Source organism: Electrophorus electricus, chromosome 12 (genome assembly GCF_013358815.1).
Source record: "Electrophorus electricus isolate fEleEle1 chromosome 12, fEleEle1.pri, whole genome shotgun sequence".
NCBI lineage: Eukaryota > Metazoa > Chordata > Actinopteri > Gymnotiformes > Gymnotidae > Electrophorus > Electrophorus electricus.
In genome coordinates, this window is record NC_049546.1 from 1,656,173 (window position 1) to 1,668,761 (window position 12,589).

The 12,589-nt window shown below is 40.1% G+C and overlaps 2 protein-coding genes across 2 annotated transcripts; both read left to right on the plus strand.

The window, feature by feature from the left end:
* Window positions 1-2,291: 2,291 nt before the first annotated feature.
* Window positions 2,292-3,435, plus strand: LOC118242274 (C-C motif chemokine 13-like). The gene is made up of 3 exons (XM_035532168.1): window positions 2,292-2,492; window positions 2,686-2,803; window positions 3,150-3,435. Exons 1-3 carry the CDS (start codon window positions 2,429-2,431, stop codon window positions 3,277-3,279), a joined length of 312 nt encoding a protein of 103 aa, XP_035388061.1. The 5' UTR covers window positions 2,292-2,428; the 3' UTR covers window positions 3,280-3,435.
* Window positions 3,436-10,900: 7,465 nt separating this feature from the next.
* LOC118242275 (C-C motif chemokine 13-like) lies at window positions 10,901-12,051 on the plus strand. Its single transcript, XM_035532169.1, has 3 exons — window positions 10,901-11,108; window positions 11,302-11,419; window positions 11,766-12,051. The coding sequence occupies exons 1-3, from the start codon at window positions 11,045-11,047 to the stop codon at window positions 11,893-11,895; spliced, it is 312 nt and encodes a 103-aa protein (XP_035388062.1). The 5' UTR covers window positions 10,901-11,044; the 3' UTR covers window positions 11,896-12,051.
* The last annotated feature ends 538 nt before the right edge of the window (window positions 12,052-12,589 follow it).

Below are 12,589 nucleotides of genomic sequence, written 5' to 3' on the forward strand. Positions count from 1 at the left end.
CTTAGTGTTCTGGTTCCTGAATGTAATTTTGTTTGTATATAACTTACTAGTCTAAATGATAACATTTGTTATCTATAGATAAGGATTTGAAAAAAAAAGTTTTGAAGACGTTACTTTTGGTATCTTCGGTTTAAGAAAAAATATCTCATGGCCTTTTTGGTCTTCTGTAAGAATGAACACCTACACTGTAAGTCCCACAGGACACAAATAAAGACTATTGGTGATAATTATACACTGGGCCCACATTCTATTAACCATATTCATATGATCATATGATGTTCCAACATAAACTGTCTGATTGACATCAGTAGACTCAACTGAGTGGTTTCTTAGTTGTGTTTAGTCTGTGGTTGGGTGAAGTGTGCTATTTATGTTGAGGTGGTGGTGGCATAAATAAATAAATAAAGTTCATCTCTAAAACTGCAGGCGGCCACTGAGACACACACAGTGGGTCTGGAAGTCCCTGTGTGACAGTGGAACCTGAATGTCACATCTCATGTTCATGTTCCTCCTCCTACCCACATCAGCACAGGTACCTTCATTACTGTCCACAAAAATAACAACTGGGTGAGAATAGCATTACAAAAATAATAATGACCAAGATTTATTTCCCTCTCACACCCACACACACCCACACAAACACCCAAACAAAATGGGACTGGGACTACAGAAACCTGAACACTGCTATTTCTTTATCTTTTTCTATATATTATTTATCTTTCTCCATAACTGCAATGTTGTGTCTGTTCCATTTCACTTCCTGCTGAATGGTGGTGATCAGAGATTTGTAAGACTCTGTCCTGTGCACTGTGGAGCTGAGAATTCTCAGTGGTACCAGAGGATTTAGCTTCCATCTGCAATCAATAGTTATCTCCACAAGAACTACAGTTGGGTAGTTCCACACCAGGACACCAGATGCTTCACTTTCTTATGGTATTTGGACTCATCATTGTTAGAGATGAGACCAACCAGAAAGGTGTCATCTGCAATTGTAATAAGTTTAACAGAGTCACTGTTAGAGGTGCAGTCATTTGTGTAATGAGAACAGAGTAAAGGGAGAACACACAGGCCTGTGGAGCACCGATACTGAGGCAGAGAGGGTCTGAAACACCCAGCCTTACATACTGTTTCCTGTTGGACAGGAAGTTGTGGATCTAGTAGCAAACATCGAGCTGCCTCAGTCTATGCATAAGAACATCAGGGATGATGGGATTAAACGAAGAGCTAAAATCTCCAAACAGCACAAAGGTGAAGGTGTGAAAGGCATTCAGGTGTTGTAGGTTGTAGTGTATATAATGAGGTATCATCTACAGACCTGTTAACTCTGTATGCGAATGTCTGAGGGTCTTAGAGGCTGTCAGACAGGATTAAGAGGTGATGTAATATCAGTCTCTCAAAGCACTTGATGACTGCAGGTCTGTAGTCATTCTTGTCTGTAGTCAATCAAGGAGATATTCAGTTGTTTGGGAACTGGTATGATGACAGAGGTCTTGAAACAAGCAGACACTGCGCACTGTCTCCTGAGAACCTGCTGTTCAGTGATTATGTGATAGTGATGGTAGTGTGAGGATGTCTGAGTGTTCCTGCTTGCTGATGACGGCAGTTAACACTTTCCTCTGGATGTGCAGGGCTGTCCACTCTCACAGCAAGAGCAGCAGTTCAAAGAGACGTGATGCCTGGCTTCCTGTGTCCAGGGTGGGAACTGGAATAGTGCCTGAAAATGGGATAAGAAAAATCCCCCCCAAAAAACCCCAACAAAAAAACCCCCAAATGACTAACTATGATTAAAAAACAAAGTGATTTTAACTTTATTTTAAACATCATTTAATTTATTCAAAACTGTATTCCTATTTGAGTTAAAAAGTAAACAACATAAATCTCATAAATCAAAATGGTGTGATATAAATTGCAAAACGCTTGTGATGTTCTATCGCCAGTGAATGGTTACAGGAACATGAGGGAGTTTTTGTTGTTTTAGCTGCGTAATCAGCCTGTCAGTCTCGTACTTCTTCTCATGGCATGATAGGTAGACGTGATAGAAGATGTGCATTTCCGTTTCTTGGGGCAAATTGTAAGTGGTCTGTAAATAGCTGAGATTGTGTAGGCACACAGAAGTGATGTCAGTGTTAAGAGAAAGGAAACATCACAGCAGCAAGACTGACTCAGCAGAAGTTTATACAGAGAAACGTGTCTTAAATTAGAGCCACTGGGGATTTCAGACAGAGAAGGAGGTCAGTCCGTGTGTATAAATGATGGATTGCAGGTCACTCCACACACACTCAGCTCTTCACACAGACACTCAGCTCCTCACACAGACACTCACCTCCTCACACAGGTCCACATACACACTCAGCTCCTCTCTCCTGTAGTACAGGGCCCACTCTGCCCTCACAGTCTCTCTCTGTGTGTAATCAGACATTCTGCTAGAATGAGGAACCTGTCTGCTCTGCTGTTTGTGCTGCTGCTCTGTTCTCTCCAGCTGGTCTCTAGTGGTGAGTCTCCATCTCTCTGTTATATGGTGCCTTCTGTCTTTTACTGTGAAAACTACTAATGTGAACCAAACTGAGAGAATTCATTTTTACATCACTGTTACATAGTTTAGGCCTAAAGGTACAAAAAAGTGGTACAATCTCTCATTGCTGTACTGAGTGACTTTGTCTGGAACTGTTTGCTGATGACTTCCAGGTCCTGATGCTGGTAACCGTGCGATCTGCTGTCCTAATCTGACTCAGAAGAAGTTGCCCCTCAAACGCATTGTGTCCTACAACTGGAGCAGAAGTGATTGCTCCATCAAAGCTGTGGTGTGAGTATCACCTGCTCTGAGAGGCAGCACAAGCCTGCTGCAGCCCTTCATATATGTAACACAGTCCACACACTGCATGTATGAACCATTTCTGGAATCAGGTTTGGATTCCCTACTGAAACACTACAGTGAAGGTGCTGCAGCAACAACATTAAGAGATGATTTTAAACACTCACATTAATCCCAGTGGGAGAAACCTCTACAGGGAATTATCACTGATAGTGTCATTTACATCAGGAATGTTTATTGTGATTTTCCCCCACAGGTACATTTTTGCCATCTTGGGTCATTTAGTCCCGGCCTGCTGTATTAACAGAACATTGCTGTACCTTTGTCTCTGTTCCAGCTTTAAGATGATTAGTGGAAAGATGTTCTGTGTGGATCCTGCCTCTGACTGGGTCAATAACCACATGAAAGCAGTGGACCAGAGAACAAAAGGACCTGCTACTGGAAAACAAACATCCTCCAAACACTGAAGCTGACCAGCTAAAGGCTGTGAAATACATGAGATTACATATCACATATACATGTGTACATATAACTGTCTGCCATAAGGAGCCATTTATGTTAAATATGTAAATACTGTAGGCTTTCCTTTTTCTAAATTAATAATAAAGCTAATTTTCCTACAATGTCTTGCTCACTGTAATTTATGCTTTATTGAGTTGGAAATACAGAAAATACAGAAAAAGAAAAATGTCATTTTAAAGAGGTTCACCATAAAGCTGAATTCCTTTTGCACTTGAACCAGTGAAAGCCTTTCCTGGTGTATGAGGAAACCTTAACCCTAAATCTAACCCTAACTCTTACCCTAACCATAAATACCAGAAAACAACAGTTTGCTGTACCAAGCTGAGAAATCACTCTGAATCATCTGGGCCCCTACATTGTACTCAGACTAAAACATTATTAGTCATTATTGTTGATGGATATTATTCTGCAGATACCAAAACACTGATGTGAGAGGGGAGCAGATTAAATGTAATAATACTACTGTTCCTAAACCAGCCCTAACAGACTGTTGTGTCTGCAGACACGTCAGTGTAAAAGGTCAACTGTAACTCACCGGCCTCTACTGGTGTTCATCAGTTCATCTTTGTTTCATTGACGTTTAGTTGGATTATGTTGTGTTAGTTTATGTTCATGTGGGGTGTTTTAACTCAAAAGGTCAAATGAATTAGAAACAGAGCAATTTATTTCATTACATCTACTTCAAAGTCTTTTTAGAGCTACAGAAATCCAGAAAAAAAATGCAAAAATACTCTGACTGCCTTTTGGAAAATCTTGCATATGAACTCTAACCGTAAACATTAATCCATACACATTCTAATTAAGTCTAAACCAACACAGGCAGTAAAATGATGCCCACAATCAGAAATTCTTAATAACAATTCATTTTGACTTTGTTTATCCAACAACAACATTAATAACATTAACATTAATAACAAAAAATAAGTAAATAAATAATGATAATAATAATGTATTGAATAAGCACCTTTCAAGACACCCAAGGACACTGTACAATGTACCAGCACACAAGGCTCCTCCACAACTTGGGGCCAGCAACACCAAATGTACACAGCTTGGAGTGAAGAACCTTTAGCAGAAGGAAGTCAGAAGAGTAAATGCTGGAGAATAAGACTGAAGCAAACTACCACGTGTTACGGCCCTGTTGAAGGCAAAAAAATAAATAAAAAGGAAGCACACAACACTTCTCCCCTAACTCCCTAATACAAAAACAGGACAGTAAACGCAAAACACACCACCCACCCTACAACTCCAAACAAGATCAATAGTAGTTAAGATACACACACATCAGTTCATTGTCCTGTCAGCCAATCAGGTCGTCCATATGGAAAAGATAAGTCACATCTTCACTCTCTCACTGGCCCCTCTTAGATCGCCCACTTGTAGACAACCTCTAAAAACAAACCTCAAAGCACAACAGCACATATGACAATCTCATAACACCCCAGGAAATAACACCAAGATTAAGAGAAGCAAGACCATGCAAAACTTCAAAAACCAGCACTAGTATTTTGTATTGTACACGATACAGTACAAGGAGCCGATGAAGATGTTTCAAAATTGGACTAATATTTCCCAGTATTAAAAGATTATTTAGCACTCTAATGAGTGGTAAAACCAGCGGAACACCCAAAATGTGTCTTTTGTTATGAGTGTCTTAAATAACAATGGGTCTGTAACAGGTGGCTCGCAGTGCCAGCTGTTCATCACCAGAAGGAGCCGGTGGAGTCGTGGAGAGAATTTTCTCTTCTCCAGTTAAGGTTCAGGACAAATGAAGAGTACAACACAACAAAATACATTCCTAAGAGAGGATAGCAATTCTGAGCAGGTGCACCAGGTATTTATGGGTGCACATTACTGTCCTTTTTGCTCTCTGTCCATTCTGCGAAGTAACCTCTCCTAGCACAGCACACACGGAGGAGCCGCTCAGATCACTCCTGTCCCTTCTCCGAGACTTGCACCTCAGATCTTCCCACACACAGGGGGGTTATCAGCAATTCCAGCTGCGTTATCTTCCTTGAAATGATACCCCTCGGACGTGAACTTTAACTGTCCGACCAGCTGAGCGAGTTGGCCGTAGTTACTTTTTAGCTCTTCCTTCTCTACGCCACCGACTACCAGCGACACTAACTGGTCATCATGGACGTTTTTGGGCTGTGTAAACATCTGGCAAAATTCTCTCACACGCTGCTTTAACTAGTACTGATTCTTCATCTAAGACACTGTTTGGTTACTTCACTGTTTTACTTTTTGCTTTTTTCTTCTGAAGCTCTCTTTATCCTCTCTTCCTGACCTCTCTCTTCCTCTCTCTCCTGCACCTTCCCACATCACCCGTGAAGAAGTCACGGGATTGGATACTCCACAGAACAAACTTAGGATACACAGTACATTAAATTTCTCCATACAGTATTGTGTTACCCATTACCAAATACAATATGTAACCCATTTCTAAAATAAAATTCCTTAAAACACAACTATTAAAGGAACTATTACTATCTTTTCATTATATTTTCACTGGGCTACAGTGTCCTTTGTCTTTCTTGTCTGCTCTATGAGGGACAGTCTTCCCTCGTGTCTCAGTCTCAGAAAAGAGTTCCCCCCTCTGTCAGTTGTTCAACAGGAAAAGAAATCTGTAGCAGGCAGTGTTCCTGCATGTGTTTTCTGCCATTTTCTGTGTTTCTGGTGTTGTGGCTAGAGCTGAGGTCCCTGACATGCGTGGACTCTGGTTTTCTCCCTGGACTGGGCAAATCTAGTGGGCTTCACTCCCTTTGTTTCTGTTTGGACGAGGCTGAGCATCCGTGCACGTATTCCCATCCCGTCTGCTTGGGCGAGATTCCTGCTCCCTTCCAAACTAACGGTGTCACCAAGGTGTCAACCCCCCTCACCTTCTACTGAAGTTGTTTTCTAGATTTTTTACTATCCCATTAGTGTAGCATGAATCAGAATCAGTCGGGTTTACTGGGCAAGTATGTTGACACACAAGGAGTTTGGTTCTGGCTGCTGTTGACTCTCAAGCATTACAAGAAATATACCTACAATACACAATATGCAAGAAATATACCCACAATACACAATATACAAGCAATGTAACTTCACTACACAATATACAAGCAATGTAACTTCACTACACAATATACAAGCAATGTAACTTCACTACACAATATGCAAGCAATGTAACTTCACTACACAATATGCAAGCAATGTAACTTCACTACACAATATACAAGCAATGTAACTTCACTACACAATGGACAAGCAATGTAACTTCACTACACAATATGCAAGCAATGTAACTTCACTACACAATATACAAGCAATGTAACTTCACTACACAATATACAAGCAATGTAACTTCACTACACAATATACAAGCAATGTAACTTCACTACACAATATACAAGCAATGTAACTTCACTACACAATATACAAGCAATGTAACTTCACTACACAATATACAAGCAATGTAACTTCACTACACAATATGCAAGCAATGTAACTTCACTACACAATATACAAGCAATGTAACTTCACTACACAATATGCAAGCAATGTAACTTCACTACACAATATGCAAGCAATGTAACTTCACTACACAATATACAAGCAATGTAACTTCAATACACAATATGCAAGCAATGTAACTTCACTACACAATATACAAGCAATGTAACTTCACTACACAATATGCAAGCAATGTAACTTCACTACACAATATACAAGCAATGTAACTTCACTACACAATATACAAGCAATGTAACTTCACTACACAATATGCAAGCAATGTAACTTCACTACACAATATGCAAGCAATGTAACTTCACTACACAATATACAAGCAATGTAACTTCACTACACAATATACAAGCAATGTAACTTCACTACACAATATGCAAGCAATGTAACTTCACTACACAATATGCAAGTAATGTAACTTCACTACACAATATGCAAGCAATGTAACTTCACTACACAATATACAAGCAATGTAACTTCACTACACAATATGCAAGCAATGTAACTTCACTACACAATATACAAGCAATGTAACTTCACTACACAATATACAAGCAATGTAACTTCACTACACAATATACAAGCAATGTAACTTCACTACACAATATACAAGCAATGTAACTTCACTACACAATATGCAAGCAATGTAACTTCACTACACAATATACAAGCAATGTAACTTCACTACACAATATACAAGCAATGTAACTTCACTACACAATATACAAGCAATGTAACTTCACTACACAATATGCAAGCAATGTAACTTCACTACACAATATGCAAGCAATGTAACTTCACTACACAATATACAAGCAATGTAACTTCACTACACAATATGCAAGCAATGTAACTTCACTACACAATATACAAGCAATGTAACTTCACTACACAATGCTACATTCTGAGCCCTTCCTTGCTCCATTTCATCTGCTATTGGGTCCTTCTAGGTGAGTTAAGAGCAACCACTGGGGGCACCATCTGTCGGGGTGCTATGACCCTGATTACCTCCTGCTGCCCAGGTACAGAGCTTGGTTGTCTCTGTGGAAGACGGCCTCATGCTAGTATACTGGGGCTAAATGTAAGGACACCATAAAACTAGAATCATGTCAGTGAATACACACAGAGGACGTACATCCTTTTATTTAATGTAGAGAAGTAAGTGAAGGATTAGTGAGTAATCAAGAACTTTGAAATAGTTATGCATCATTCAAGTGCTTCAAGAAGAGGTGGACCTTTATTCCATGTATGAAGACAACAATAGACAACTGTACAGACAGGCAGGTCAAAGTTCATTTCACTATCTGTGTAGGAGTACAGAAAAGTACTGATGGTATCTATCAAACTGGACACACGTGCACTTCGTTTCGACGGACGTCCAGAAGAGATTTGAATGACTTTCTTCTGAAGTTGTTTCTTCAAGATTATAATGAATGATTGGGCATGTATATGAATGATTTATGAATGTATATGAAGGATGACTGTGTATATTTTTAATCATGGATTGAGGAGGAAATAGTCACATAAACACACACACACACACACACACACACACACACACACACACACACACACTCTCTCTCTCTCTCTCTCTCTCTCTCTCTCTCTCTCTCTCTCTGTCACACACACACACACACACACACACACACACACAGTGAACACAAAAAGTCAAGACTTTTGTTTTTTTGTTTAATTGCACAAAAAGTTGCTGAGATGTTGTAACTGTGTACTATGTTAGGGTGGTTTAGGGGAGACTCAACACAGTAGACCCTACTTAGTGTTCTGGTTCCTGAATGTAATTTTGTTTGTATATAACTTACTAGTCTAAATGATAACATTTGTTATCTATAGATAAGGATTTGAAAAAAAAAGTTTTGAAGACGTTACTTTTGGTATCTTCGGTTTAAGAAAAAATATCTCATGGCCTTTTTGGTCTTCTGTAAGAATGAACACCTACACTGTAAGTCCCACAGGACACAAATAAAGACTATTGGTGATAATTATACACTGGGCCCACATTCTATTAACCATATTCATATGATCATATGATGTTCCAACATAAACTGTCTGATTGACATCAGTAGACTCAACTGAGTGGTTTCTTAGTTGTGTTTAGTCTGTGGTTGGGTGAAGTGTGCTATTTATGTTGAGGTGGTGGTGGCATAAATAAATAAATAAAGTTCATCACTAAAACTGCAGGCGGCCACTGAGACACACACAGTGGGTCTGGAAGTCCCTGTGTGACAGTGGAACCTGAATGTCACATCTCATGTTCATGTTCCTCCTCCTACCCACATCAGCACAGGTACCTTCATTACTGTCCACAAAAATAACAACTGGGTGAGAATAGCATTACAAAAATAATAATGACCAAGATTTATTTCCCTCTCACACCCACACACACCCACACAAACACCCAAACAAAATGGGACTGGGACTACAGAAACCTGAACACTGCTATTTCTTTATCTTTTTCTATATATTATTTATCTTTCTCCATAACTGCAATGTTGTGTCTGTTCCATTTCACTTCCTGCTGAATGGTGGTGATCAGAGATTTGTAAGACTCTGTCCTGTGCACTGTGGAGCTGAGAATTCTCAGTGGTACCAGAGGATTTAGCTTCCATCTGCAATCAATAGTTATCTCCACAAGAACTACAGTTGGGTAGTTCCACACCAGGACACCAGATGCTTCACTTTCTTATGGTATTTGGACTCATCATTGTTAGAGATGAGACCAACCAGAAAGGTGTCATCTGCAATTGTAATAAGTTTAACAGAGTCACTGTTAGAGGTGCAGTCATTTGTGTAATGAGAACAGAGTAAAGGGAGAACACACAGGCCTGTGGAGCACCGATACTGAGGCAGAGAGGGTCTGAAACACCCAGCCTTACATACTGTTTCCTGTTGGACAGGAAGTTGTGGATCTAGTAGCAAACATCGAGCTGCCTCAGTCTATGCATAAGAACATCAGGGATGATGGGATTAAACGAAGAGCTAAAATCTCCAAACAGCACAAAGGTGAAGGTGTGAAAGGCATTCAGGTGTTGTAGGTTGTAGTGTATATAATGAGGTATCATCTACAGACCTGTTAACTCTGTATGCGAATGTCTGAGGGTCTTAGAGGCTGTCAGACAGGATTAAGAGGTGATGTAATATCAGTCTCTCAAAGCACTTGATGACTGCAGGTCTGTAGTCATTCTTGTCTGTAGTCAATCAAGGAGATATTCAGTTGTTTGGGAACTGGTATGATGACAGAGGTCTTGAAACAAGCAGACACTGCGCACTGTCTCCTGAGAACCTGCTGTTCAGTGATTATGTGATAGTGATGGTAGTGTGAGGATGTCTGAGTGTTCCTGCTTGCTGATGACGGCAGTTAACACTTTCCTCTGGATGTGCAGGGCTGTCCACTCTCACAGCAAGAGCAGCAGTTCAAAGAGACGTGATGCCTGGCTTCCTGTGTCCAGGGTGGGAACTGGAATAGTGCCTGAAAATGGGATAAGAAAAATCCCCCCCAAAAAACCCCAACAAAAAAAACCCCAAATGACTAACTATGATTAAAAAACAAAGTGATTTTAACTTTATTTTAAACATCATTTAATTTATTCAAAACTGTATTCCTATTTGAGTTAAAAAGTAAACAACATAAATCTCATAAATCAAAATGGTGTGATATAAATTGCAAAACGCTTGTGATGTTCTATCGCCAGTGAATGGTTACAGGAACATGAGGGAGTTTTTGTTGTTTTAGCTGCGTAATCAGCCTGTCAGTCTCGTACTTCTTCTCATGGCATGATAGGTAGACGTGATAGAAGATGTGCATTTCCGTTTCTTGGGGCAAATTGTAAGTGGTCTGTAAATAGCTGAGATTGTGTAGGCACACAGAAGTGATGTCAGTGTTAAGAGAAAGGAAACATCACAGCAGCAAGACTGACTCAGCAGAAGTTTATACAGAGAAACGTGTCTTAATTAGAGCCACTGGGGATTTCAGACAGAGAAGGAGGTCAGTCCGTGTGTATAAATGATGGATTGCAGGTCACTCCACACACACTCAGCTCTTCACACAGACACTCAGCTCCTCACACAGACACTCACCTCCTCACACAGGTCCACATACACACTCAGCTCCTCTCTCCTGTAGTACAGGGCCCACTCTGCCCTCACAGTCTCTCTCTGTGTGTAATCAGACATTCTGCTAGAATGAGGAACCTGTCTGCTCTGCTGTTTGTGCTGCTGCTCTGTTCTCTCCAGCTGGTCTCTAGTGGTGAGTCTCCATCTCTCTGTTATATGGTGCCTTCTGTCTTTTACTGTGAAAACTACTAATGTGAACCAAACTGAGAGAATTCATTTTTACATCACTGTTACATAGTTTAGGCCTAAAGGTACAAAAAAGTGGTACAATCTCTCATTGCTGTACTGAGTGACTTTGTCTGGAACTGTTTGCTGATGACTTCCAGGTCCTGATGCTGGTAACCGTGCGATCTGCTGTCCTAATCTGACTCAGAAGAAGTTGCCCCTCAAACGCATTGTGTCCTACAACTGGAGCAGAAGTGATTGCTCCATCAAAGCTGTGGTGTGAGTATCACCTGCTCTGAGAGGCAGCACAAGCCTGCTGCAGCCCTTCATATATGTAACACAGTCCACACACTGCATGTATGAACCATTTCTGGAATCAGGTTTGGATTCCCTACTGAAACACTACAGTGAAGGTGCTGCAGCAACAACATTAAGAGATGATTTTAAACACTCACATTAATCCCAGTGGGAGAAACCTCTACAGGGAATTATCACTGATAGTGTCATTTACATCAGGAATGTTTATTGTGATTTTCCCCCACAGGTACATTTTTGCCATCTTGGGTCATTTAGTCCCGGCCTGCTGTATTAACAGAACATTGCTGTACCTTTGTCTCTGTTCCAGCTTTAAGATGATTAGTGGAAAGATGTTCTGTGTGGATCCTGCCTCTGACTGGGTCAATAACCACATGAAAGCAGTGGACCAGAGAACAAAAGGACCTGCTACTGGAAAACAAACATCCTCCAAACACTGAAGCTGACCAGCTAAAGGCTGTGAAATACATGAGATTACATATCACATATACATGTGTACATATAACTGTCTGCCATAAGGAGCCATTTATGTTAAATATGTAAATACTGTAGGCTTTCCTTTTTCTAAATTAATAATAAAGCTAATTTTCCTACAATGTCTTGCTCACTGTAATTTATGCTTTATTGAGTTGGAAATACAGAAAATACAGAAAAAGAAAAATGTCATTTTAAAGAGGTTCACCATAAAGCTGAATTCCTTTTGCACTTGAACCAGTGAAAGCCTTTCCTGGTGTATGAGGAAACCTTAACCCTAAATCTAACCCTAACTCTTACCCTAACCATAAATACCAGAAAACAACAGTTTGCTGTACCAAGCTGAGAAATCACTCTGAATCATCTGGGCCCCTACATTGTACTCAGACTAAAACATTATTAGTCATTATTGTTGATGGATATTATTCTGCAGATACCAAAACACTGATGTGAGAGGGGAGCAGATTAAATGTAATAATACTACTGTTCCTAAACCAGCCCTAACAGACTGTTGTGTCTGCAGACACGTCAGTGTAAAAGGTCAACTGTAACTCACCGGCCTCTACTGGTGTTCATCAGTTCATCTTTGTTTCATTGACGTTTAGTTGGATTATGTTGTGTTAGTTTATGTTCATGTGGGGTGTTTTAACTCAAAAGGTC

Bases quoted from the DNA above. Each gene is read 5' to 3' on its own strand.
- LOC118242274 (XM_035532168.1), top strand. From the start codon at position 2,429: ATGAGGAACCTGTCTGCTCTGCTGTTTGTGCTGCTGCTCTGTTCTCTC. The intron at 2,493-2,685 runs GTGAGTCTCCAT...GATGACTTCCAG, and splicing joins TCTCCAGCTGGTCTCTAGTG to GTCCTGATGCTGGTAACCGT. The intron at 2,804-3,149 runs GTGAGTATCACC...TCTCTGTTCCAG, and splicing joins TGCTCCATCAAAGCTGTGGT to CTTTAAGATGATTAGTGGAA.
- LOC118242275 (XM_035532169.1), top strand. From the start codon at position 11,045: ATGAGGAACCTGTCTGCTCTGCTGTTTGTGCTGCTGCTCTGTTCTCTC. The intron at 11,109-11,301 runs GTGAGTCTCCAT...GATGACTTCCAG, and splicing joins TCTCCAGCTGGTCTCTAGTG to GTCCTGATGCTGGTAACCGT. The intron at 11,420-11,765 runs GTGAGTATCACC...TCTCTGTTCCAG, and splicing joins TGCTCCATCAAAGCTGTGGT to CTTTAAGATGATTAGTGGAA.